This window comes from Corvus brachyrhynchos, unplaced genomic scaffold (genome assembly GCF_000691975.1).
Source record: "Corvus brachyrhynchos isolate BGI_N302 unplaced genomic scaffold, ASM69197v1 scaffold283, whole genome shotgun sequence".
Lineage (NCBI taxonomy): Eukaryota > Metazoa > Chordata > Aves > Passeriformes > Corvidae > Corvus > Corvus brachyrhynchos.
Window position 1 is genome coordinate 3,198,181 of NW_008237409.1, and position 26,947 is coordinate 3,225,127.

Here is a 26,947-nt window from a genome sequence, read left to right on the forward strand (position 1 = left end):
AATAAATTGACCATATTCCTGCGGTGGATGGCTGCTGCTTTTTACTAAAACAAATGTCAAGCCCCTTTTCTAAAAATTTCCTCTTCAAGACAATACCCCCAAGGGCCTGGAGAATTCTGGTGAGGCATTGGAAAGATCCCACCTTCCAACAGCCGCATGATCGACCGTGGGAGAGCACAGAGGGGTTTCCTTTACAGCAGGGGCTCAGCTCTTGCTGGTCTCTCGTTCAAGAGCCATGGGCTGAAACATGAAGTCTGTCTGAGGAACACATGAGCAGCACTTAGGTGGAAAAGCGCCCTTGGTCCAGGGCTGCAGGGACCAGCAGAGCCCAATGCCCAGCTCTGCCTCCAGCTCTGCCACACAGAGCAGCTCCAGGCTGATGAGATATCCATGGCCATCCCCAGTGCTCCAGCGCTGCGGGAACCCCTCTGTCCTCGCTCACTGACAGTGTTAAACTGCAGCTTTTACATCGTGCCTTAAAGGGTTTACAAGCACCAGGGGCCACCCAGGCTCTGCAGACAACAGGCTGCTCCCTCTCCCTGTCAATTTGAATCTAGTTCACGCCTGTCCCTACGATTCAAGCTCAGCTTGGGCAAAGGCTCCTCTTCCAGCCCTCCCTCATCGCTCCTTTTCCTTCGTGCTTCTGGGAACCCCCTCAGCAGAAGGGGACCACGGTGAGGGAACGACACACAGCCAAGTAGTGGGGGAAGAGCAGATGGTGCACGCCAAGGTCTGACCCCATGACATCGAGGAGATGGAGCGAGGCTTGGGATAAATTAATGTCCATTGTGCTGCCGCTTCTCTCTGAAAGTAAATCAAAATCTAATTACAAAATACAATGGTGAGAGAGATGTGTGCTCCGGGAACGTTAATGAGCTGAGGAGGGAGGATTTGGAATTGTAATAAACAAGATTGATGTGAACAGCTGAGACAGACAGCACAGGGCACTGGGGCTGCTGGTCCATACGGATCGCATCGCTCCCCTCTGTGCGCACACTGCCTGCAATGGCTGAAAGCCCAGTTAAAACCAACCTTAGCAGCAGTTTCCTCTGGCCTTCTGCCCAGCAGCACCTGCTGTGGACATTCTAGCAATACAATTCGGTGCGAGCAAAAACCAAAAAATCAACCCAAAAGTTCTGCTTGTCACTTCCATCCTCTCCTTGCTGCGGCTCCACGGTGGGAGACTGGCACAACACGGTCCAGCTTGTGGCTGCCCACACCAGCCCACAGCTGCTGGGGGGACAGGGGAGACCCTGGCAGGAGCCAGCTTGCGACCCGAGGCTTTTGTTCCTGACCAGGGAGCACAGCAGCAGGGGGTTTGGAGGCGAAGCGGAAGGAAATCCTCTCTGCGGGTTTCTGGCACAGCGGCAGCCAGCCAAGGGCTGCTCTTTGTTCCCATGAGGAGCTCCACAGCCAAAGGCCCGGGATGAGGGACCTGGGCCAGCCCAACCTCATGTCCTGGCGTTTCCTCCCATCTCCTTCCTCTTGCCACCCCAGCGCTGGATGCTGTTCTTTGCAGTTTCCCAGGCTGTGCCATCCAAGGGACTGTGAGCTGAGCGTTTTATTTGAGGGCAAGGCAGCTCATGGCTGGCTCCCCTCCCCCTGACACACATGCAGGCTGACAGGCTGGATCCTCCGCAGCCCACATCTGATAGGAAAACATTTAATTTGAGCAGAGCTGAAGAGCAGTTAACATGATCTATGGCGAGCAAAGCCCCAGGGCCCGCAGCAGACACGGGAGCTGCCCTGGTTGTTTTACATGTGCAGGTTTCAAAGAGGTGCTGGGGTGGCAGCTTGATTTGATGCCAGGATCAGGAGGAAGCAGCATTTGACTAAACATACAGATAACAACCCAGGCAGGAAATCAAGCAGGGAGGATGCCACCAGACAGGCTGGTCCATCAACACTGTGAGCATGTCTTTTATAAACGTTCTTTTTTTCAAGTGTTTCTCAAATTGTATTCAATAGCCCAAAGATGATGCAGAATTTAAGGATGCAGCATTGCACCCACGACTAGGAAATATACCTCCATGTATTTCGAATAAATGGGTTTTTTTCCTCCATGTGCACACCTTGCTTTACTTCTTAGAAGGGGGCTTGCACATGAGCAAGGTATTTCATAAACTTTTTCTTTCTGCAAACACACAAAAAGCAGTGAAGGCAGCGGGAGTTCAAGTGTATGTGGGAAAAATTTCAGACACATGTAGAAGTGTATCATCCATGGCCCCTATAAATTACGCCCCCAAATGACTAATGCTGAGTAAGAAATAGCTGTGTAAACACGAAGGCAGTAAGAAAAAATAACAATTTCTCTCTCTCTATGGGGAAGGGCTATTTTTCCATCTGTTTATAGGAAAGGCGAGGGGTGGGGTGGGAGTCTGGGATGTTGAATTGGAGTTCAGGGCCTCCCTTGGTCCCATGTCTCATCCGTCACTGCAAGTGGGACAGCTGCCAGAACACGGGTTTCCTACCCACTGCCTTTGCCTTTGCTGCTACTGTTCACTTGAGTGCTGGCAGTAATCTCAAGGTCAAACACCTTGCAATCCTGGATCACTAAGAAACAAACACTTCTGAAAAGCCTTGAGTTTAGACAGAGTTCCCACCAAACACAAAAGCCTTTTAAATCAGCAGGGAAATTGGGATTTGGTTTTTTTTTTGTTTTGTTTTGTTTAATGCACACAATGAGGTATTAGTGGGGTTTCTGTTTTGTTTTCAGTGGTTAATCTGAGAGGGAACCTTACACAATCAGACCAACAAAATCCTGGAAAACAATGGAGTATTTGTTAGCACTGTAACACACCCCGGGGAGTGAGGGCTCCAGGATGCCGCAGCCAGGAGCCTCCTGAGCAGTGACAAGCCAGCACCAGGACATCCCCCAGGCCAGCTACACAAAAGATTCCTGTAAAACTATCAAGACATCTCAGATACCCTCTTGTGCCCACTGCTGCTCAGGTACCCACACTGGGTGGATGGGAAATTTGCTTTTCCACAGCACCTTTTGAAATGCAATAGCTCATCCATCACATCACTGTGATGCTTCCTTACAAAAACCTCCACTCAACACAGCTCTTGCATCACTGCAAACATTCAGACAGTTTAAAGGCAGCCACTTTTCTCCAGCTGATCTCAGGAGAGGTTTCACTGGTTGGTCTGGCCCTCCCTACAGCTGCAACCATCTCAGCATCTCAGAGCCGACAGCGTCGAATCTCACCTGGCAGCACTCCTGGTTTGTAACCCAAGGAGGATTTTCATGCAAAGGTTACACAGCTGCAGAGCTACAAAGGCCACAACCACAGCCCCGACTGCGGGGGCAGCTCTGGGCTTTGCATGCAACAGGCTCCGCTCACAGCTCGGGAGGGCGGCACAGCTCAAGGGATTCACTCTGTAACCACAGATCAAAATATGCCAGGAACTAACCAGAGCCAGGTGCTCTCAAGCTCCAGCTGGAAAGAGCAATCCCTGCCAGTGACAGCTCCGAGTTATCCTGCTCCTCCTCGGCTCTTGGGGTGGAAGGGATCCCACAGCCTGTGCTGACCCCGAGCAGCTACAGAGCTCATGGGGACTTCTCCTTTGGAGTCCCAAGCCCATCCTGAGGAAACATCACACCACCAAAACTGCTCTGGGCTAAACCACTGATGATGATGATGATGTGTTTTCAGGGCCTCTGTGCCCTCCTATCACACTTCACCAGCACAGCTGAGCCCCAGAGCTGTGCTGGCCTGAGCCAGCACTGGGTGCCCTGAGGGGAAGAGCATCCAAGTGACGTGTGACACAGGCAGGACAGATGTAACACAGGCTGCTGGAAAATGCTCTCCGGCTGAGCACTTCTCCTCTCCCTCCTGCTCCCCAAACTGACACTCAGCCCCTCAGCAGAGAGGCTGGGAATGTAAACCTGCCCCAGCCAATGATCTCTAAATGGGAAAATGCCACTGAGTCACACGTTTGCAATTAATCACCTGCACACACTAAAACCAGGGCAGAATAAAGCTGCCCAGAGCTCAGACACATCAGCACCTCAATTGCAGCACAAATCACCATGTGGGAAGTTGGAGAAGCCATTTCTTCACCCACCCCTTTGCAGAGCAGCTTTTCCATCACATTGTGCTCCAGCAAAACTGGGGAACAGGGAAGGGAGGGGCAGGCAAAGGAGCAGAGTTGTGGTGTGGGCTGGGCACAGAGGAAGGGGAGGGACAACCAGTATGGGGCCAGCAGACAGGGCTGAGGGGTTTATCACACACACACATGGTGGGCCAGGTGCAGGGCAAGTGAGGGAACCCGATCTGTCCCCGAAACCCAGCACCGAGCCACAGGAGGCCTCCAGCTCCAGAGCCATCGACCGGGGAGGAATGGGACAGCAGCCTGCAACTCCCTCTTCTTCATTTTAAGGTGTCATGCAACAGCCAAACCAATTAGGAAGATGAGCAGAGACAGTGAAAAATCAGTAGCAAGGTCAAAAGCTCCACTTTTGTAGAGTTTTCCAAAGGGGCAAGAGCCTGTAGTCAGCACACAGATGAAGGCAGGACACTGGTGTGAGAGAGTTGGCCACTGTGTCCCTCCTGCCACCCCGAGCATGGCACAGACAGTCATGGAGAAACAAGGAGCTGCTGCCAGGAGCTGATGAAACGTGAATCCCACGGGGGTGTTCAAAATGTCAGATAAGATGCAGCATATTAATTCCCTCTGCTGACAGCCAGCCCCAGCTGGAGGGGGAGGCTCGGAGACCGCAGGATTCAGAGAGCCAAGGATACCCAGCACCAGTTCTGCCACTGAGTCTCTGAGTCAAGAGCAAAGCAGGAGGTGACACAGAGGGCTGAGTGGCAGGAGCGATACCTCATGTTTTTGGTGAGAATAAGGGAGATTCTCTGCAAAGAAAAAGCAAACTGTGTGTTCTTTTACAACATGCCGAAAACTTCTGTGCGCTGGCAGCAACCCTCCTCAGATGGGGCTGTATTTCAGCTGTTACTATATTCAGTTTGTAAAATGCTCTGGGATGATAAAAATCACTCCAGAAACAGTTACTAAAACTGTTTCCAGGAAATAGATCCATGGAGTTGAAGAAAGCCTGGTGTTTTTACAAGAGCTTCAACTAGAGAGAGACCAAAGTTAAGCAGGAAGTTTTGCTTCCTTGTCTTTTCGGCAATAAAAGGGAGCTGCACTGGGGTTTATTTGATTCTGCAACACACAAAACCACCATCAGTTGTTTCCTCAGAGGGGAGCCTGACTTGAGATGGAAAGAAAACACCCCTCAAATCACCTGGAGTTGAAGGTTTCTGCCTTAGTCAAGCTCTGGATTTGTCTGCTTGCATTCTTGTTTTATCCTGTTGCTTTCCATGATTATTGAATTGTCCAGAAGATGATCCCAGGGTAACTAAATCCATGCTGCAGGAACAGAGATTTTATCCAGGAAAAGCACTGTGGGAGCACGGTCTATCTTCCCATCCCCATTCCAGCCTCAGTGCTAGGAAGCAACGTGTTTGGAGTTGGATGAGCCACAGGAAACGCAAGCAAATCATCCACTTGTGTCCAAGTGACTTTTTCCAAGGATCTGCCATGAGTTTCAGACTCAGTCACCCCTTTCCCACCCCTGGGTCAGAACTGATTGAATGCAGCCATCCAGTCAAACTCCAACACACTCATCTCGTTTGGCAACCCTGCGGTTCTGCTGAGAGCTCCAAGCTTTTCCCCTCCTCTCCCTCTCCCTCCTCTTGTTCAATTATCTTGCTTCATCTTTATTCCGTTTCCAGGAACACTTAGCAACAGGCTCTTGCAATCAGCCACCGGCAGGCAGGATCTGAGGAGACTGCAGTTGCGATGACCTTTTGCTACACTCATGCAAATTTTAAAGAAAGTATGTGAACAATTTGCCTTTTAAGTATCCTCTGCTTACATTTACCGGGAGTTAATTCTCCTTTTCTGCTTAGAGGCATCAGAAACACCAGATTTTCTGATTTTACACTAATGAGAACAAAACCTGTGGCTTAATTCCAGCTTACTTTGTGGGATTTTTTTTTTCTGTATTTCACGCTGTGAGCAGAACCTGAATGGACAAAAATTAACATGTGACACCTCCCCTGGCCAAGAGCTCAGGTCTGCTTGGACACTATGTGTCAGAGCAAAAGCCAAGTGTGGAGCTCAGGGTCCATCCCAGCAGCCAGCCAAACTCATCCTGAGATGGACAAGATGCTGTTGCTCCTCTTGGTGAGCAGCTTTCACTGATCACCATCAGAGACTTTCATCCCAGGACAGCCCCAGGGTATGCCAGGAGCCAAACATTGCCTCAGCCTCCCAAGGAACATGAAGCATTTGTGATCTCCGTAATTAAAGCTCATCAGCCAAGGCAGCAGATAAGGGCTGGGACAGGGTTAAGGACTCTCATTCCCGTGGGACTCCTGGAGCGCTCCTGCCAAATCCAGGGACTTTGGCAAGTGACATCCTCCAAAACAACACACCGACCACCACAGGGTTCTGGGAGGGCAACACTGATGCTGGATAGATGGAAATGGGTAAATAACAAGCCTGGGTTTGGAAAACCACAGCAACAAACTCACAGCAGCCGTTTTTACAGCCACCCCAATGGGTGCTGGCAGAGGAGAACAGGCAGCAGCCTTGATTTTCATCAGATTTAAATCAAATCCCCAAAGCTTTCCCAGCACTTTCCCTGTCACTCAGTAACTTTCCCACATACACAAACAAGTTTGGAGACAACCCAAAGTGCACACCAGGACAGCCAGTGCAGCTTGCAGGGCACAGGGGCATTGCTGCATTTAAGTACTTTCTCCTTGAAACAAATACTCTGTGTTTGGAATAAAAAACCCTGTATTTCTTGCAGTGGCTCGAAGGGAGGGAATGGGTGAATACGCAGGTACCAAGGCACCAAGGCAGGCAGCTCACCTCCTGCTTTCTGAGTGGTGTTCATAACCAGGGAAAGAATTTGCAGGGCCCTGATCCGGGAAACAAACAAAACAAAACCCCTCACAGATCTGTAAGACTTCAGATGAGCTTAAAAAGTATAATCTACTTTTTTTTTTCCCCTTTCAAAAATGAAAAGTCTAAATAAGCACGTCATTGATCCGATTGCTGAGAACAGCATCTGGAACATCAATCTCTGCCTGAGACTGCAGAAGCTGCAGGAGAGCTCAAAGCAGCCAAGGCTGCCCTCGAACCAGATGCCGCTCACTCTTACAGAAACGCCTCTGGATTGGTGTGAAAATGATTAAACAAAATTGCTCCCTCTTTTTTCAACTTTAGAACTCAAATCTGTTTTCTCTTAGAGGGCAGATGCTCATTACATATCCCACAGCACATCAAAGGGCAGGAAAAGAAGGAAGGCAGCCACCCTGCCATGCACCAGTGCCCTGTGTCCTGCGTGACCACCACCCACCACCTCCCCTCCCCAAAACCCCTTGGCTTGGGATACAGAGCACAGAGGGTAAAAATGCCTCTTCAAGCTTTGGTCCCCACTTAGTGACAGCATGAAAGATGCCAATCAGGGGCTGTTCCAGCAGCAGCAAACAGCAGCCATATGTTTTGTAGGGAATTCTCTTGGGGCTTCAGAACAGCTCCAGCTACTGCACCACCTTGGGGAGCCCCAAAGCTGAGTATTTCTCCAACATTCTTTCCCCATCAGTACTTGAACACTCACAAAGTGGTCCCTTGAACACAAGGGACCACCAATCCAATCTGATGCTGACCAGAGAGGGAGGAGAGGGAGGATTTGCCAAGGGAAGGCTGCTCCAGGGCAGGGACAGGAGCTGCTGTGAGGCAGAGCAGAGCCAGCCCCAGTCCCAGCACGGCAGCTTCACATCTCCCATGGGAAGTGAGCCCTAATTATGCTGTGCCCAGGTGCCAAACAGCAACACCTTCCCCCCTAAATCAAACAGCGCTTTTTTCTCTCATGATCAGGGCAAGATATTGGGGCTCCAACACACTCATTTCCCCTATCAAAGGGTCTCACATTTTCAACCCCACAGGCAACTTGGTGATGAACTGACTCCAGTTACAAAACCAGAATTCATTAAATACCTAAAACATGATGATACTGTGGTACAGTCCCCACCACAAGCAGAGTGCCTTTGCTCCCACAGATGATGCACCTCTCCTGTGCCCTCCCAAATCAGGATGAACGTTAGTCAGAGTTTCCTAGAATCCTCTCCCTGAACATTTGAATCTGGGATGTAGATGAGATATATTCCTGTTCCATGAAAACTTACCCAAAGAATGGCAAATAAGACCCTGAAATCCCAGGAATACCATGCTGCCTCTTATCCAAAGCCTTCTTCATTCTTTCTTTACTCAAACTCAATGGGATGATGCTCAGATCTGTAACTCTTGGGGTTTTTGGAACTTTATCAGCTACAGCAAACACCCAGCAGCTCAGGCAGGCTCAGCAGGATGTGACCTCAGGGACGACAAACCCTGTGCATTTAATGCCATACCTGATTCAAACCCCTGTGCTCAGAGGTGAAAGGCAAGTGACTGATGGGAGGCCTCATTCCCAGAGCCCTTCCCATTCATTTTAGTTCAAAGACCTCAGAAAACTCAAGGCAATCACTCACCAGCTGGATATTTAAGGAGGAGCGTGGGGAAGTGCGCCTGGGAAGCAGGAAGCACAAAGTCAGCTTCATCCAAGATCCAAGAGAGAGAAGTCACAGCCAGGCTCTTACTTAACAGCTTCTTCCAGGCAACCCACTGCCTCATCCATCTTAATCTTTGACCGCTGAGAGATGAAAACAATTTATCCTCATTCCATGCTCTTACTGAGAGGTTACAAGAAATAAAACTAAACCAAAGATCAATGTTATACCCCTTCTCAGACAAACTCTGCCTGACCTGGACTTTCATCTAGAGGAGTGTTTTGGCTCAAGCTTTGCAGAGGAAAGCCGTGTGAGCAAGCCAGTTAAAAACCTGGTGCTTTCATGTTTTTACAGCCAGCTAAGCAGCACTCTACAAAGCCTTTTATTCCAAGTCTCTCCTGACAAGCCAGCATCGATAAATTACATAATCTCCCAGGAATTATGATGCACGGGAGAAAAAAAACCCCTCCAATTCTAGGTAGGAACTAAGGGCTCAGAAACTGAGGACTGAAGAAGTCTGTACAAAAATCATCCCAAGATTAGGAGGCAACTTTTTTGTACTAAAAGAAGACAGCAAAACTGGATGCAGACACACTCCCTCCCCATGGCTACCAAGAACTCACCAGGCCCACAGCTGAAGATAGAGATACCTCAGAGGTCTCTCTTCTCCCAAATGTCCCTATTTCCAGAAAAACCAATCTGAAACAAGCCCCTGTGTTTGACAAGCAGTGCAAGTGGCTACAAGCATGAGAAGAGATGAGCTTCCCAGTCTGAGAGGTGCAACTGAGCAATGAATGATAGAACAGAATCATGGAATATCCTGAGCTGGAAGGGACCCACTAGGCTCATCAAAGCTGCTGTCAATGGGGTGCATCCAAGTACAGCCTGAGTTCCCAGGTTGCACCAGGCTTCACACACTGATCATGTACTGAGCTGTGTTGGTTTTACATGCTGTGTGTGCAAGAGCCAGGGAAAATCCATCTTCAATGTCATAACAAACCCTAAGGTAAACACAAAGGCAAGGCCACGCATATTACTCAATTAAACAGGCACATAAAGGAGAAGGCAGCCCTGGCCATCCGTTTGTTCCTGATTTTTGCTGTTGCTCACACATTTTTGCTGTGAGCACACACAAAAATGGGCCATGTTAAGCCCTGCACGAAGCAGATGCTCCCTTCTCCAAGAACAAACCTGCTGCTCCTAATAAAAACCAAAAGAAAAGTTTTGCAAAAGAAACCTGCATTTCACAGTCTTTGCACTGCTCTACTCCACCACGGAGTGAGGAAGGAACACACCTTGGCCCCCTTGCAAACACAATACCCCAGGGGCTGCCTGGGGCTGGGCAGCTGGGATAAACACCCAAGCCCAGGAAATTCCCAAACCCTGAGAAACTAAACCAGAGCCAGCTGGTCTGTAGGGCTGCAACCCTAAAGAAAAACTTTGTCTTCAAGTTATGAAGTTTATGGCATTTGCCCTGCACCTTATAAACTACACAGGTGGTTTTGTAGGTGGTGGGCAAAGAAAGGGGTGTCTGAGGGTCCAGGTGCCCAGTCAGACCAGGAAGCAGCCAAAGAAGAGGTCCACCTGCACAGAACCTTTTACAGTAGCTCTAACACAGCTGGATTGGGTCTTCTGTGCTCTTTCCACAAGGGTTGAGCAGCTCCTCCCTCCACTGGGCAGAGCTAGAGCCTGACAGATGAAATTCTGGGCACAGAATAGGCGGCACTTTGGATTACTGACAACTTCAAAAGGACGAGAAAAGCCCTTCTCGGGTAAGTTCTTGCTGCTCAGTTTGCTGAAGGGCATCAGGACAGCCTGAGCCAGCAGCTTTGCTGAACATTTCCAGACTCCATCTGGCAGCCTGGCATCCAGCCTGCTCCTCCTGTGCCAACAGGGACACCCGGATACGCAGGACCCGCGCTGGTTACGGCAGTTCCGGAGCAGAGGGGAAAGGATGAGCAACTTCTACAAGAAAGATGCTCCTACAGATTGTAACAAATGAATGATTTCCAAATCTGTGCTTGCTTAGGAAAGGAGAGATTTAAAGCTCCAAACCCAGCCCGTTCGTAAAAATAAATAAATAAATAAATAAATAAGCACGAGTCCCAGATTCTGTTCTGAATCCCGGGGAGTCAGCAGGTGACAGATCATTAAAGCCAGAACAAGGTTGTTTCAGATCTGCAGCTGAAATATCCCCCCCTTCATCCCCCCCAGCAGATCTACAGGAGGGCCACAGGGAAGATTTAGCACATGCAGCTTTGGGTTGTTGTGGTTACCTTTTAGCCCATTCAAAAGAGTATTACAATGTATTCCCCAAGGGAGTCCATAAATAGCAAAGGATTCTGCTCTAATCCCCTATCTACTCCTTTCTGGATAATATGGCATTTGGACAAGCACTGCCAAAACACAGATTTATGGCAAAGCTGAGAGTTTGCATGGCCAACACATGCTCTAAAAACTCAGGATTCCAAGAAGTAAATAAAGACTCTCCTAGGATATAGACAGCTCTTCAGTTATGGAAGCTTCATGCAGATACAAACCTGTTTGCAGAATTTCTGCTTCCCTCTCCCATCCCAGGCAAAAGAAGTTTATTCTGCCTCTCTCCAACACTAAAATCAACTGTTCTCACTGGGTGTTCTTGCTGATACCACCACTACACAGTCTTCTGCTCACTTCCCATTTCATTACTAATACTTTATAAGATCTATCAGCTATTACCTATCCAACAAGCTTCAAACTTCTTTTCTGACAGTGACCAACATCAAAGGGAAAAGAACTAAGAAAACTGCCGACTAAAGGAACTATAAAAAGTACAGCTGATGAATGCTACAGTTTTACTGCTGCACTGGAGACACCAGGGAGCTGTGTGTTCTTAGAAGTTCCTCAGAGAATGGTGTATTGAAAAAGAAAAAAAAAAAAAGCAACTTTGCAGACAACTCAGTGCTACTGAAACTAGATTTTGTAATGGAAATGCTGAAAAGCACCTGAACAACAGAGCCAGTGTAACACACACACACGTGGCTGTGAGGGGCTGACCACAGCAGAACCGACAGAGGCAGAAAATTTAGCACCAAGTGCAAGCAAAGACATTCTGGCCACTGAAAAGTCAAGCAAGTGAAGACACATCCACACTCCCAGAGGCACCAGGCAGGATTGTTTCCTACCCCACACTCCCCAGGTGTGATTTTAAATTACTCACTGCTGGGGCTGTCACACACCTCCCTTGGGTGCCTCCACCACAGCCCCATACAAAGGCACGGATCCTGCCTGCTGCAGGGGATGAACAGCCAGGCACAGCAGCAGCAGGCTCAGGGAGGTGCATGCCAGGATACAAAAAAAAAGAAGAAAAATGCAGTCATTTTTGACAAAAGGGAAGTGCTGCATCCCTGCCGAATCTCTGTGGTTGCCTACACACCCTTTGGATCCTGGCTACTTGCAAGCAAAACATAAAACCAAGGATATTTGCTTAAAACCCACAGGCGGACACTGTGATTCTATTGAAGAGAAAAATACAACTGGCATTCATTCTAAAAACTTCCCACCACTGGGACTGGGATTCAAAACCAGCACTGGGCAGCAAGGCCAAAACACACGGAGAGCAGACGCCTGCAAAAGATTCCAAGGGAAATTAGTTATGTGCGTTTTAACAAAAATAAAACTAAATCCAATGTTTACAAAAGGAAAAAAAGGCAGCTTCCCTAGGAGACAAAGCTGCAAACACCCTTTGCAGATAAGTCAAGACCTGTCTGAGGCTTCCATGGATTCCTCTGCCAGTGAGGTTTCCTCGGATTCCTGTGCCAGTGTGTGCAGTGAGGGGAAAGGCAAAGGCAAATGCTGAGCAGGCAGCAGCTGCCTCCTCCCGTCCTCAGAGCTGGCAGGGAAGGGGCTGCCCTGCCCTCCTTCCCAAGCCAGAGCCACGGCAGCTCCAGGGCTGAGTGCTGGCTCTGCCGGGGCAGTGGAAAGGGAACTCTCCATCCGTCCTCTTCCATCAGCCTCAGGGAGCTGTGGCCAGGGGAGGATGAGCTCCTGGGCTTTCACTGCTCTGCTTCTCCCGTCTCATCTCTCTCCAGGAAAAGACATGGTAGGCTAAGGCTGGACAAGTAAGTGGATTTACAGAAAGCCCCAGCTTCCCTTCTTGTGTGCTCAAGTCAGCCTAACTCCGTAAACTCTTTTTTCCTTCAGTAATTTTTCTGCAGCTGAGTCACACACAGCTTCTGCCAGGAATTTTTATAATTACTGAATTAGAGCAAGGTTTTGCCTGTGCACGCCTGACAACATCTGCTGATAGAAGCGAGCTCTGCTCAAACCCTTGCACAGCCCTGGAGGAGCAGGGCTGAGCGCTGCCCTTCCTCCCGACAGCACCTCTCATGGGGCTCTTCCTGCTGCTCCTGCTGCAGAGAGCTTTGCAGCTCCTAATCCACGTTTTGGGAGGAAGGAGATAAGCTGGAACAAAGTCCAAAGGGTACTGAAGCAGGGGGAGGAATGCTGGCTGCCTCTTGGCTCTCCAACCCTCTTGCTGGAGCATCCCTGTGGCAGCATCCACAGTTATGTGCCTCTCCATCAGCTGCATAGCTGCAAAGCCATCGTGCGTCACATCTTCCTTGGAGACAGACAACGGTATAGAGTTCCATAAAACCACAGAAAAAAATAACTCCCTCGACCTCCTTCTTCAATGGACACAAGGAGTTATTCTGCAAGCGAGGCTCCAACACACAACACCGGTCCAGCCTAAAAATCAAACGCAACCCACATTCAGATAAGCCAAAAGCAGACATCTGGCATTAGCAGCCTAAACTACACACTTCCTGGATGATTCAAAAACCTCCCACTTCATGCTACACGTCAGAAATGCAAAGGAATTACCATCTTCAGGACTGAGCTGTTCAGCCTCCTCCTTGTTACTGTTTGCTGGAGAGCGATGCCTGTACCCTCCCAGTATTTCTCCCATACTGCACCAGAAGAGCAAGCGAGGATGTGCTGGAAATATGCTGTTTCTGTAGCATTAATCTGGTCCACTTGCAGGGGTCTTTACAGCATGGCCACATATCAGGTGTGCACACAGTCCTGACGCAGTTAGAACTGAGAAGAGATGCTCAACAACAGAGGAATTACTCAGCTCTGGGTTTCTGCTGGTAGTGCATGCACAGCACTCAGCTCTCTTCACTTCACACTTTTCATGTGCTGCTCCAAGGCAAAAATGAAGGCGTCTTGCCACTGCAGACTGGGATTCTTCTCAAAGGATTCTGAATTTATTTTCATAAAATCCTAGAGAACTACGTTCACAACACCTCCGGTTTATAGCCAAAGAAAAGAGTTACAGAGAAGCTCTGGGCATCCAGTTCCAGAATCAGCCTCCAGCTCCCTTTTAAAAAAATAAATAGCACGGAGCGGCATTTTAAATGTTTGACGTACAACTTCCCATGAGATCATCTGCAGCAGGAGCACTCAGCACTTCTGCAACTCAACCCTCACCCTGGGGACCCGGGAAATCAAGTCCCTCGTTGTGCATGAAAAGCAATTTACCCAGCACCATCCCGAGCCCTGCGGCAGCAGCCGAGCAGGCCTTCCTGTCTCTTCAACCAACACTTTACCCTCACTTTTTCCATGACTTGCCTCACTCCTCTGCCTCCAAATCCAGCACCATGAAGGGCTGAAGTCCTGCACATGGAGCCCCATCCTTCACTGGGCTGCCTCAGCTGCCCTCCAGGAGCAGCAAGGGCAGAGGTGCCATGGAAAAAACCCATATGTAATCCTGTAATTAGAAACGGCATCGTAACATATACAGGGGGACAAATTAAGGTTGCAGAGGAATACTGTAAATTGGATGCACATTTCTTGTTCCATTTTACTGCTTTTTTTTTTTTTGCCCTCTCCCTTATTGGGCTTTGGCTGCGCTTCAGATTAAGCTCCTAATAAGGGCTGGAGTTGGATGAGATTTTTTCAGCCCATCAGATTGCAGCCTTCCAAGCCATTGAAATGAGATTCAAGCTGAACTTGAATTTTCAATAGTTTGGCCTAAAGGCAAGGGTGTTAACAACAGACCTGCCAACACCTTCTCCATGCGAAATGTCTGAAAACGTCTACGCATCAAATGCTGCTCAGGCTCTGCTAGACAAAAGCCACAAAGCCAACATCTCAAATCCACTGCGGACTTGCTTGGCCGGTTCTCCTGCCAGTGAAGCTCGTACATTTTCTCTGAAAATCCACTGAACCTCAATATTCTCTCTAGGAAAAGGGGTTTTCCCCCCAACAACCCAGCTGTTGTAGGTTCATTACGATAAGGCAAGGTGGGGATTAAGGAGAGATCAGGTAAATCAGGTGGACATATATAGGAAACAGACACACACCAGTTCACCCAACACTGTCTACTTAAATGATACATCCCCAAAATTAAAGATACCCCAAAGACATGCATGGGCTTTAATCAAGACCTCTACCAGTACTCTGAACAGATTTTTAAATGCTGAAGTCTATTTTCTTCAGGACATGAATGCTTCAGCTTCCATGCCACCAAAATAATTTCCAGTTCACATTTCCAGTATGGTGGGACTGAAGAACATCCATGGCTACTTCAGCCAGTGCTGCAGGGAGCAGGGCAGTGAAGGGAAGGTGCTCCTCTCCTTTGATGAGAAACAATATGAGAAAAGGAATGATGGTTTCTTGAACTGCATCCAAGGGAAAGTAACCCTGCTGGAGTGCCTGGCAGGGCATCAACAGCAATGCAAATTTCAGCTTTCAAAGAAATCATACTCAAGAAGGGGGTGGGAATATCGTGTAGGAGCTGAGGTGACACTAATTCCATGGACTGTTTTACAAACTGCTGCTTCTCTCCAATGAAATTAAATCCTCTGCAGAAAAATCATCTGGCTCCAACATCTTTTGTTAAGTGGAGCATAAACAGAAGGAAGAAGAGCTCATAACTGAGCAGAAAATGGACTCAGATGGGCTGCTAGAGAGTGAAGGGACAGCAACCAGACCACTGGCATTTTGCTCTTTTCTTTGGAGGGTCACTGCAGGATCTCTGAACCCCAATGAGCCAACAAGGCTCTTCCAACACATCAGGAGCCCTCTGTTCACTGCGAGGGGAAGGAAAGCAGGGTGGGAACAGAGCATGGCAACTCCTGCAAAAAGGTCTGGACTTGATTATCAACTTATTTTCTTTAGTAACATTTAGCTAAGCAAGCGGGAAAGAACCCTGTGGTGTCCTTCAGTGGCTCTTACCAGGGAAGCTGGAATGAGGCTGGTCATTCACCTGAGGAGCTGAACAGGCTCAGCACGGCAGCAGGAGCTGCTCACACCAATATCCATTTCTCTGTCAGGAGCTGCTTTCACCAGCACAAACAAGAAACACTGAAAATGTGTGAGTAAATGGCACTTTGAAATCAGAAGGTGTCTGGCAGCTCTGTGTCAGCATGATGTACCCTCCAGGGCAATTACACACCGGTTCACATAGCTTGAAGCTCTGAACAAAGCAAATGCTGTGAGTAATGGTGGAGAAAAAAAGCACAAAATAGCATGAAAAGTGTTTGCCCAAGCTCATGTCAGGCAGGAGTTTTCTATCTCTGTGACACAATGTCCAATCTGCTGAGCTACAGAAGAAGTTTAACTTCTTTTTACAAGGTTCATGTTCTCAGTATGGCTCTGGCCATGAGATCACAGCACCAACACCCCACATATCACTGGTGGGCTCTGTGCATTTTCAGCTACTGCAAGGATGACTGGAAGTATTTAACAATGGAAGGAAAACACAGGCACAGCTTGTTTGCCCCTCACTTTTATGTCACTAAGCAGCTGTAGGTGGACACAGGCAAAGAAAGCACTGACTTGTGCAGGAGCTGCTCAGGGCCAGGCACTGTCTCACCAGTTGCAAAGGGTCAGAGCAAACATCCACATGGATCCTGATTCCCCAGCATGTGCTTTTGCACAAGGCAGGTTTATCCTCAGGGCAGGCCAGCAAATGTCTTGTGAGAAGTGCACACAGAGCAGCAGGGGCAAGACAAAATCTGTAACTGTGCTAATTACTGGAGTAATTACAAGTAAAATGCCAAGCTAAATACCACAAGTCTGAGAATCAGCAAAGAATCCTTTTCCTTGCTGGGAGCTGCCTCTCACAAATGATTTTCATCACCAAGAACCACCTCCATGGGCCCCGACAGACGTTTGAGCAGATGACCAAAAAATGTCAGGTATTTTTCTTTTCAATAGATTTTCATCCAGACAGGATGAAAAGACCTTTCTCTTGAGCAATTGAGTTTTCCCCATAACAGACACGAGCTGGCATGTTCTGATCGTTTGGTATTTCAATCCCAATTAAGTAAAATAGTAATTGCTGCACCTAAGGGGTTCTCAGCTCCCTAAGAGGAAACACTTTATACATACACAGATTTTCCTAAGCTTTACCACTACATACTTAAGACATAAATTGAGGGATGACTCACAACTTCAAATTCTTCACTACTAAGCCTGGCAATCAACACTGCCACTTTCTGGCAAAGAAACCCTAAAAACCTTCACCTGTGATGTCATCTGCTAACAGATTTATGTTCCACAGGGCGCTCCTGTCCTGTGACTCCTTCACTGAGGAGGCAGCTGGGTAACAGGATTTGTTCTGGATAATCCCTGCTCTGGCTCTCAGGAGGGGAGGAAACAGATGAAGATGCACTCAGCCAGAGATGGCAGCCACCACTTTTAGGGAACTTATTCTGCCCCAGCCACCTGCCAGACATAAATCCCATTTCCAGTTTCAAACCTGGAGAAGGCAGCACTGTGAAGACAGAAGAGAGGTGTGGGAAGTCTGCACTTCCCCTTCCAGATCCCAAACCTGTGTGTCCACAAGGCAGGAGGCATCAAGCCTGGCCTGTCATTGTGGGTGAGGCACCCATGGTGTTGGGGGGGAGGTAACACACAGCCCTATATAACCACCTGTAGGGTAAGGACCATCTCCTTCAAATGCAGTTCTCTGAACAGGGCCCAGCACAACAGACCCTGAGCCACCAGCAGGGCTGTAAGCTTTGCCTGGGGTTATTATTTTCATAATTAGAGGGACGGCCACAGACAGAGGTGGTATTTGGTGGCCTCTTACCATAGAGACTTAGTGAGGTTTATGCAGATGACTCCACTTTTTCAGCGGCAAAGCCTGCAGCAAATCCTCGTGGGGACAAACATCAAACCAGGATCTGGATGTGGCTCAACACAAGGCCACTGCTCGGTCAGCCCAAGCCAAAAAACAACATAAAACATGCAGGGCTCAGAGGGAGTTTAATTCTTAAAACAGAATAAAATCTGGAGCCTTCCTGCAATTCAAATCCAGGCTGTCTGCAGCAAAGTGACTTCAGGTGAGGCACCACTCCTTGCTCCAGCCTGGTCCTCATGCCTCTCTCCCTCCATCCATCCCTCCATCCACCTGCTTCTCCCACACTCACCATCCCTCTCCAAAACAGCTCTTCCCAACCTAGGAGGCTCCTCCCAGCCTACCACATCCCCATCTTTCCATCTGAAGAGCCACTGGTCCCACACAGCGGGCAGGGACGTGCCTGCAGGGAAAGGCAGGGACAGCCACCTACCCTTCTGCTTCACAACGTAGCAATTAACTGGTTTGAAAACTGCCTCTCTAGGCAAAAACCCGTCCTGGGAGCCAGCAGGGTGACAAAAATCTACTTTGTGCACCACCTAAGAAATAAACACCTTTTGCCAATCGAGGCCCTGGATGCTCCTGTCATGCACAATAATTAAACCATCAGTCAGGACACAGAATTAATGCAGACAGAGGAGGATAAAGGAATGAAATAGTTTCACTTGAACCTCACAGCTTAACAAAAGCAAAACCAGGTCAGACCTAATGAGGAAAAAAAGCAAAAGACAGAAGAAATCTCATTTAACAGTTGCCTTTCCCAGAGAGAAAAGCAGAAAACCAAGTATGCAGCAAACCAGGATCAGGCTGGGATGAAGACAGGCACCAAAGGCATTGCTGTGCCACAGGCAGGAGCACACACAGGACTCCCCTTTCTTGATCATCAAGAAAACACTGTAACAGAGGTGGTCTGCAGGTTTCTGAAGACAAGGAGGAGGCAGAATCCCTGGAACAGCAGCCCATATCATTTTCCATTCCTTTAAGAAGGAAAGGAGTGGAAGCTGTGCCATACGTTAACACTTAAATCGTCCCTACCCTCAGTTTCCCACCATCTGTACTACTCTCTGAAACTCCCCTACTCATTTAATTTATTGCTGTGTGTCTCTGCCAAAATCAAAGACCTAAATATCAGCAATCTTGGTGGGAGGCATCCAGCTGCTCCGGCTCATTGTAGGAACAAACCCTGTTTGTGCAAAGTTGCATTGAGAAAGCCAGGCAGCAAATCTCCCTAGGAACAACTTCCCATGCTTTCAGATTAGCAGATCAAGCTGCAGGCATTAAGACCTTTCCCCTTCTCTGTCTGTGAAATCCAGTGCTTTAGGACACAAAAATGGGTCTTTTCTAACCCTGGAACGAAGCGATTTTGGAAGCACATGGCACAGTGGCAGCGGGGGGCAATGGCTGAGGGAAGTAGAGCGCAATCTCAGGGTCACGTTCACGTGCTGTGTGAGATGGGGCTTTTCCTGGGAGACTGGAGTGCTGGGACCTGGGAATCATGGCAGTGGCAGAGCTCCACTCTGGTCACTCATCCAGCTCCCAGCCCCCTCTCACCTCTGTTTCCCTGCCCATGGGGTGAAGCCAGCAGGATTTCCCTAAGCACGCAGCTATTTGCAAATTTCCGAGCAGAGATTACAGGGAAGAGCTCATTAGAAGCAGCCTGTAATGTGACAGCACAGGGACCTCTGTCCTATGGCCACAAACCTGAATCAAAAAGGGAGCATCCTAAAAAATCAGCTCGTAGAGTCATCAGCCTCTCAGAAGCAAATAAGCACAGCTCCCTGCCCTCTTAAAACACCAGATATCAGCTGATAAAAGAGGAGCAATCCTGCAAGCCAAACACCCAGGCGGTACTTGCAAGGCAGGATTTGTAGCCTGGTGTCCTTTGATTTGCTCTGAGAGCGACAGAACAGTTGTCAGAAAAACATGAAGGGGAAGAACATTTCTAATGCTCTGGTGACCTGTCTGATGCTGAAAATCCCACCAGACACAAAACTGTGCACAAGGACCAGGGTGCTGCTGTTGCTCAGACCCTGAACTGCACTTGGAAGGGCAGAGGGAGAGGGGTCCCCTCGGTGGGGCTGAGGACATCTTGGTTCACTTGGTTCTCAGGGGCTGAAACAGTCACACAAAGGAAGTTTCATCTGCTTCACAGATCTAACAGCAGATCTGGAAATTGTCATCTCCTTCCCACGCCATCACACAGCTTGGTTCATTTGAAACCTGTTTTATCCTGGCTCAGTTCAGCTTGCCTTATTCCTGCACACAACAGCAGCAGCCAAGCAAAGAGTGGACAAACTGGGACCCCCAGTAAGGGCCACGCAAGTGGATGCTGAACTGCAAACACAACCAAAACACTCCACACACATCTCCAGCCCAGCGTGCAACCTTTTAACCGGCAGCGAGCACGAGGGGATGGAGCCGAGATCCCTGGCAACACTACTAAAATCCCTGTGTTTCTCCTTTATTTTGGGAGAGGCAGAATAATCCTTTTGAACTATCCAAGTGGGGGAGAACCAACATCTGTTCAGATTCAACAGCCTGGGTCTCACTGCTTCAGCTCCAACTCTTTCCCAGCGGGTGGGGAAGGTCTCTAGCTTTTATTCAAAGGCACTGCCCTCACGCAGGGCCTTTCAGCAGAGGCTCGAAGAGCACCTCACAGACATTTAATTAAATCCTACAGCCCGCCCCGGTGAGGAAGGGATTATAAACAGGCCCCCGGCTCAAGCAGCAGCTCAGCAGCACAAGCACCTCTTTCTCTGGTATGGCCGAGGCGCTCGGCTCAGTTGCAGGAGTACAGCAGCCCCAGCACCACTGAGCTGCTAAGTACACATCAAACAGTCCAGAGACTTTGAAGAGCCAGTAGAGCAGAGCAGAGAGACCAGGAGCATCCTCTGATGGGATGGGTAGGGGCTCCTCTCCACTGACAGAGCCACAGAAAGGAGATGGGTTTAGAGACAACAAATCCGTGGTTTGTTACCCCTCTGCAAATTAAACCACACATTTCCAAAGTATGGCATTGCTGGCGACCAATTCATCCACCCAACAGCCCTGGGAGCTTCATAAAATGGAAAAAACCCCCCTTTTTTAAGGCTTTTCTCCTTTCTTTTTTTCCCCCGTGCTTACCTATGGAGCGAGACTTTTGCTGGCTGAATTACATCTATTTAAACAAAAGTAAGTTCAGACATCTGCCTTTGCACAGTGTCAGCTGCGAGAAATGAGCTAACATCCAGATGCAGTGGCATGTCAGGATTAGCCCAGGCTGGGTCAGGAATGCTTCCATGTATGGAAAAATATTGGAGCAGTGAAACCATAAGCTTGGAGCTGAGTGAAGTGAGAGGCCCTGTCAATGAAGTTGCAGGCTCAGGTTTAGAGGATTTAGCAGCTCAGATCCGCCATAAGATCCTCAGCACGTATTACAATAAATTTCACACTTTTTCCAAAAGGGACTCCTACAGCAATGCTGAGAGTCATGAGGGTGAGATCCTACACCCCTCTGTTTGCTCTGGAAGCCAGGCTCGAACTTCTGGGCACCATTAATGCTCCCCATGCCAGGCACAGGCTCGGGCGTTGACTGAGACATTTTGGCTACTGCAGAGCTGCTGCTCGCCCATCCCTGGGCTGCTGCCTTCTGCCCAGCAGGATTTATCAAAGCCAGCTCAGAGCTGGCACAAAGGATGAAGCGGCGGCAGTTCAAAAGCAAACGCTGAGCTGGATCAGCTTGGCTGCGGAAGCGGCGCTCGCTTCTGCCACCGTCGTGGCAAGGGCAGAGACTGTCAGGGCACAGGGAGAGAGCCAGAGCAGTGTCCCCGTCAGCTGGCCCGACGCAAATCTAGCGGGCTCATTTGTCAGCATCCTGAGCTAACACTAATGAAGTCATAGCTATGACTTCATCTCTCCAGTGGGAATCTCTTGGGAACGAGGGAGAACTAGAATTTCTCTCTCCGGCTCGCTCATCCAGCTGCAATTCGTTTCAGTCGCCTTATACTCTCTTCTGCAAACATTACTTAATTCTCACCAAGATTTTTAAATCCTTGCCCTGAAACGTAAAATAATGTTCCCTTCTCAGCTGTCAAGGCCCAGCCTTGCTGAGAACCCTCCTGGTGGGTTCTGACCCCTCGTGCCAGTTGCCACCCACTCCCTGGGGTCTCAGCCCACAGCTGAGGATGCCACCAGATATTTTTTTATACCTCAAACACGTAATTAAAATCTGATTCCTCTTGGCAAATTCATTTTAAATAGGGACTTTTGCACCTTTTAGCCATTAAAATATTTTTAAGTCAGGCTGGATTTAGCCACAGTTGCAAAGACAGACAAAATGTTGCTGGAGGACCCTGGAGCTTCTCTTCTTGGCTGGGCAGGACAGATTCCAATGCTGCAAAAACCACCCAGCAATTAATTTCTCATACCACCCTGCTGCTACAGTGCTTTGTCTGCCTGGAGAAGCAGCCAAGCCTTGTTCCAGGGTATCCCTGCTGCCTTCCTCATCACAAACCTTCAGCTGTGGTGAGGGTTTGCTCTCCTCCCGTGCACCATTCCTGGTCTCCACAGCTGGAACAGCACCTATCACTCGGAATGCATCCTTTACAAACCAGATTCTTCATGGTGTTTAGGATCTCCCCACACAGGCAGGGACCCTGTACCCCCCACACTGCCCTGTGCCTTGTTGAGGGCTCCCATCCCTTTGTTTTGAGGCCAGAGGGACTTGCTCAGCCCCAGCATGGGTTTGATCAGATTGCAGATGCTCAGCTACCACCCTGATGCAACTGAGCAGTCAGTCACTCACACTAAATAAAGGCTGCAAATTCTTTACATATTAATTGTTGGTTGCAATTGTTCACAGTGCTGAAAGACAGACGTGAGAGTATGCAGAAAACATTCCTGCATCTTTTTAGTTCCACCCTTCCATTAGTTGTGTGTACTCTATGCCAAATCAATAAGACACTGCATTTTCCTTGGAAAACGGAGATGATGAAAATGTGATCAGCTATCAGACAAGGCACTCATGTTGTAATCTGAAATACTCATACAATTCACTTTCCCACGAGAGAATTTAACAGGTCTGTCTGCTTACTTGTCAACTCATCCCACTCCCAGCTTCTCCATTGACCCTGTCTTTAATTTACAACCTACAGATTTAACTTTGATTGTGGTTTTTTTGCCTACGGAGCATCAGCTGAGAAGCAGCAGTTCTAGCCAGCACAGAGGAAGCTGCTCTGCAGAGGGACATCAAGGCAGTGCTGGAGAAAGCCCTCTCCCCAGAACACCCCCACGTCCCCCATCTGGGCTCCCACCGCAAGAACAGAGAGGAATTAATGTGCCCAAAGCCCAAGCTGTAATGAATCCAAGCACCCTCCCAGGCTGGCAGTACTCCCTCCTTTCCCAACCATTATTATCTGGAGATGATGGCACGAGCACAAAGTGATCAGTCTACAAAAACATTTTAAACCTATCGTGCATTACGCTGTGATGTGCCATGGAACCAGTTTAGAGAGCACATGCAGCTATAAAGTCATGATTATTCAGTATTTAACCCAGCCTGAAAGCTCAGGAGTCAGCTTGTTATTTCCTGAAAGCGGGGGGCCTGAAATTATCTGTGAATAGTTCAAAGCTGCAGTTAATTCAACATCTCGACTTTCAAAAGCATAAAAATCACAGATTCCTGGAGCGTGTAAGCTTTTCAAAAATTACAAACTACTAACTGTCAAATCAAAGCAGCAAATAGAAATCCACATGGCTGATAAGACAAATAGTTGCATTTTAAAGAGTAATTAAATATCACTTTGGAATATTTTGCTTGGAACTTGTTTCCCTGATAAAAAAATGGGGAGGGGAAGGAGGAGGAAGCAATCCACACACACCAATGAGCTTCTCATCAAACAAATGCTCAGGCAAGCGCTGCTCAAATTTGTTTTGTTGAATTCAGAGTTCAGCCTGCTGTACTACAGCCTCCCATGCCCTCTTAGTTTCCCTAGTGCCCTATATTTCACATCAAACTCTAGCAATAAGGAGGAGGCAATCACTGTGTTGAATCTGGATTGTTGGGGAGGAGGGTTGGGACAAGAATCCCCGTGGTGTGGTCACCAAAAAGTGCAATATTTTCTGACTTGACTTAGATTAAAACCATGTCCCAACTTCCATGCTGGGAGCATGGATGAAAAAAACAGGAATGCAAAACAGAGAGCTCTACCCAGAAGCAATTCAGGAGAAGTGAAACCTTACCCCAGTCCCACACACTCACCCCACCACGTGCCACTTTGAAACACTAAAAGTTTGTCCATGAGAAAGGATCAAAAAACTCTAAAACATCCTGGACTCTTCCAAAACCCAAACCTGTCAGCAATGAACTCATAATGAATCTCACCCAAACTTTCTAGTACTAAGCAATACCTGTGGGCAACAGTACCAAAAGATTGTTTGGAGTAGTGAATGAGGAGACAGCTACTGCATTTCAAACTGTTACCGAACCACTTGAAGAAGCCACCATGCGAAGGCAACGCAAACCTGATGTCAGTTTTTGGGATGGGACGTGTAGAGCCCTGTTCAAGAGCCAATCATGTGATTAGCAAACTGCTTGTCCCCCCACCCTGGAGCCAGGAGGATTTGATAATGGAAAGATGCCCAAGGACTTTCAGAGCAGGTCCTAAAACATGGGCAATTACCCACCAAAGGATGTAATAAACACCACAGCAGACAACACGTCAGCAAGACTTTTAAACTATTAATTCTCCCCCAGGGAAAGCGCTCAGGCAGGCAACAGTTTGGATATGGGGGGAAATCCAACCTCCATGGACATCAGTGATGTTTTTGCAACTCTCGCAGGACCAGGGCACAGTCCCCAGACTCGCAGTCTACTGACGCTTACGGGGATTTCACAGAGGATTAGGGTCTTGGCATGAGAGAGGACTGCTAATTGTATGGAGGGTGTAAAACACAGCAAAGCTGTGTAAAAAACACATAGAAATCATTTGGAAAAAAGGCATCAACAACAACAAGAAGAAGTCAAAATGTTTTGGCTTCGATGTCATTTGCACAATGTGGAAATACTGAATAGCTTACTCCTCACTCATAATTGGAGTTCACTGTTGAACGTCTCCAAAATCACAGGGAAAAACACTCCATTGTTCTGCACACTCTTTTGTAAAGCTGTTACGTGTTCAGCCTCTAAAGAATGCATTTTTGGAGAACTATGCACAGATTACTTTACAAAGTAAAGTTCCTTTGCTCAGTCCTGCAACCTGAGAGTAACAAACGAAATTGTCAACCGAGCATTTTTAAACAAACGTTTTCATTTCAACATCTGGATTAAGATGCCACAATGAAAAACAGCACACAGGCTTCCCTCTGCTCCCTTCATACATCTCCCATTCTTGCATTTCAGAACCAGCGAGTTTCAAAGCAAACAAAGAATCAGTTGGTGCTGCTAATGCCTTGCTTCTTACTCAATAGCCTGATGTCATGAAAAGACCATATTTTTCAAATCTACAGCTCCGCGAGCCAAAGAGTTCATATACATTCCCACCCCAGAAATATAAAATCAGGAATACAGCTGAAAGTGATTACTTAGATATTTTTATATGATGAAATTCAAAAGCTGCTTCAAGTGAATTACAAAATCTTCTGTAAGACAAATCCCACATCTGTGCTGACCACTTGCCTCCCAGATCTCAGCAGATGGCAATTTCAAACAGAAAAGTTCTAAGTCCCTGAAAATCACGGTGTACCTTAAACTGTAATCAAGGGTTTGAAGACTTCTCCTCCACAAAAATACTGTGTACAGTCTAATTTAATGACATTTCTATCTTCTCCCCACCATTTCTTGCACAAAGACTACCTACAAAATTAGTACCCAGTGTCTTATTAGGAGAGGTTCCCACAATAAATGATCTTTTAAGAAAAAGGGAAAACACTCTGTCCCAACCAAATGGAATTTACCAGTGTGAGCAAAGGGAGATCCTCAAATTGTTTTCAGATACTTGACTGAATAATCACAGAAAAACAATCAACATGTTCTGCATTTATTTAAATCCAGAACAGAAGCATCTCAGCCTTCCCAAGAAAAATCTGTACAACTCTCAACCAGATGCATAAATACAGCAGAAAAACACAAAACACAAGAGAGGCAAAGCACAGCCCCAACACCACTGTGGCGCTGTGTGGATGCACCGAGCAAGCGTCAGGAGAAAATCCAAGATTAAAAAGAATGAGGAACGAGGAAGATGACTGGGCCAAGAAAGTAACAAGTAAAAACAAAAGCAAAGGCAAATAAACAACAGCGAAAGATAAACTGCTGCTCCCTCACTGTAGAGCTTTTTCTCCTCCAGCACCCCAAGTCTCCTTTCTCCCACTCCTGTGTGGAACTACGTGAGAGAGCTACGCAATGAAGAATGTGGACAATTTATCTTTTTCTTAGCAGAGATGACCAAGATGTCCCACAGCAGCACAGCATGCTGTGCCCTCCTCCAACAGCCAGTGTGCCGTAAGGCCTAGAAGAGCACCCAAATTCACCCCGAGTGTAGGTGGACTCTGCAGCAGGGATGGTGTGGAGCTCACCAGGAGAAGTCTGGGATCCTTCCGACAGCAGGAAGGGAGACACCTCGTTGTGGGCTCTGGGGGACATCAGGGCATGTAGGCAGATGGGGGCTGTTTACACTACTGAGGGTCTCAGCAGCAATCAGGGACTAAAGCTGTTATTAAATCAACCCTCCAGAACTCGAGCAGATGTCCGTGCAAACAGGTAACAACGGGGCGATGGTAAACCAAAACCGCAAACAAAATGAAGACACAGAGCAACATCTTCTCCCCCATGCTCTGCTCAGCCACACCAGAAGACAAATCAGTTATCAGAAGACAAATCAATTACCAAAAGCTACCTTTGGATGCCCAAATCCAGGGCTGAACAACTTAACTGAGGGATGTGCACCACAAGTTAAAGGCCTCCAATCTCATTTGGCGCATTCTGGTTTTGTCCTTCAAAAAAACCCACCCAATAATAGGTCTGGCTGCGGCTCAGACGGAGGCATAATGCCATCCTCCTCATTAATCAAAGGCTTTCCCCACGGCCAGATGTTTGCTGACTTGTACTGCTTTCTTTTATTACTGGTTTGGAGGCAGAAATTGCTGTGTGCTGAAGTTACTCCAATTGGACTGGTTGTCCCTGGTAACTGCACCCCGGCATTATTGAGTTACCGAGGCATTCAACGGAGAGTGGCTGTTTGCTTTGACAATTCCTACTACTTTCCCCAAT

At 48.0% G+C, this 26,947-nt stretch overlaps 1 protein-coding gene across 3 annotated transcripts in view; it reads right to left on the reverse strand.

Annotated features, from left to right (window-relative positions):
• NXN (nucleoredoxin) overlaps window positions 1–13,866 on the reverse strand; it is a 31,946-nt gene extending 18,080 nt beyond the window's left edge. The window contains exon 1 of one of the 3 annotated variants that reach the window (XM_017730990.1): window positions 11,773–11,910. In XM_017730990.1, the coding sequence (XP_017586479.1) occupies window positions 11,773–11,895 (123 nt within the window). In that variant the 5' untranslated portion in view covers window positions 11,896–11,910. Of the gene's footprint in view, window positions 1–8,555; window positions 8,672–11,772; window positions 11,911–13,436 lie in introns of those variants that run through there. The other 2 variants (XM_017730989.1, XM_017730988.1) reach the window with 2 other exon arrangements.
• Between the last annotated feature and the right edge of the window lie 13,081 nt (window positions 13,867–26,947).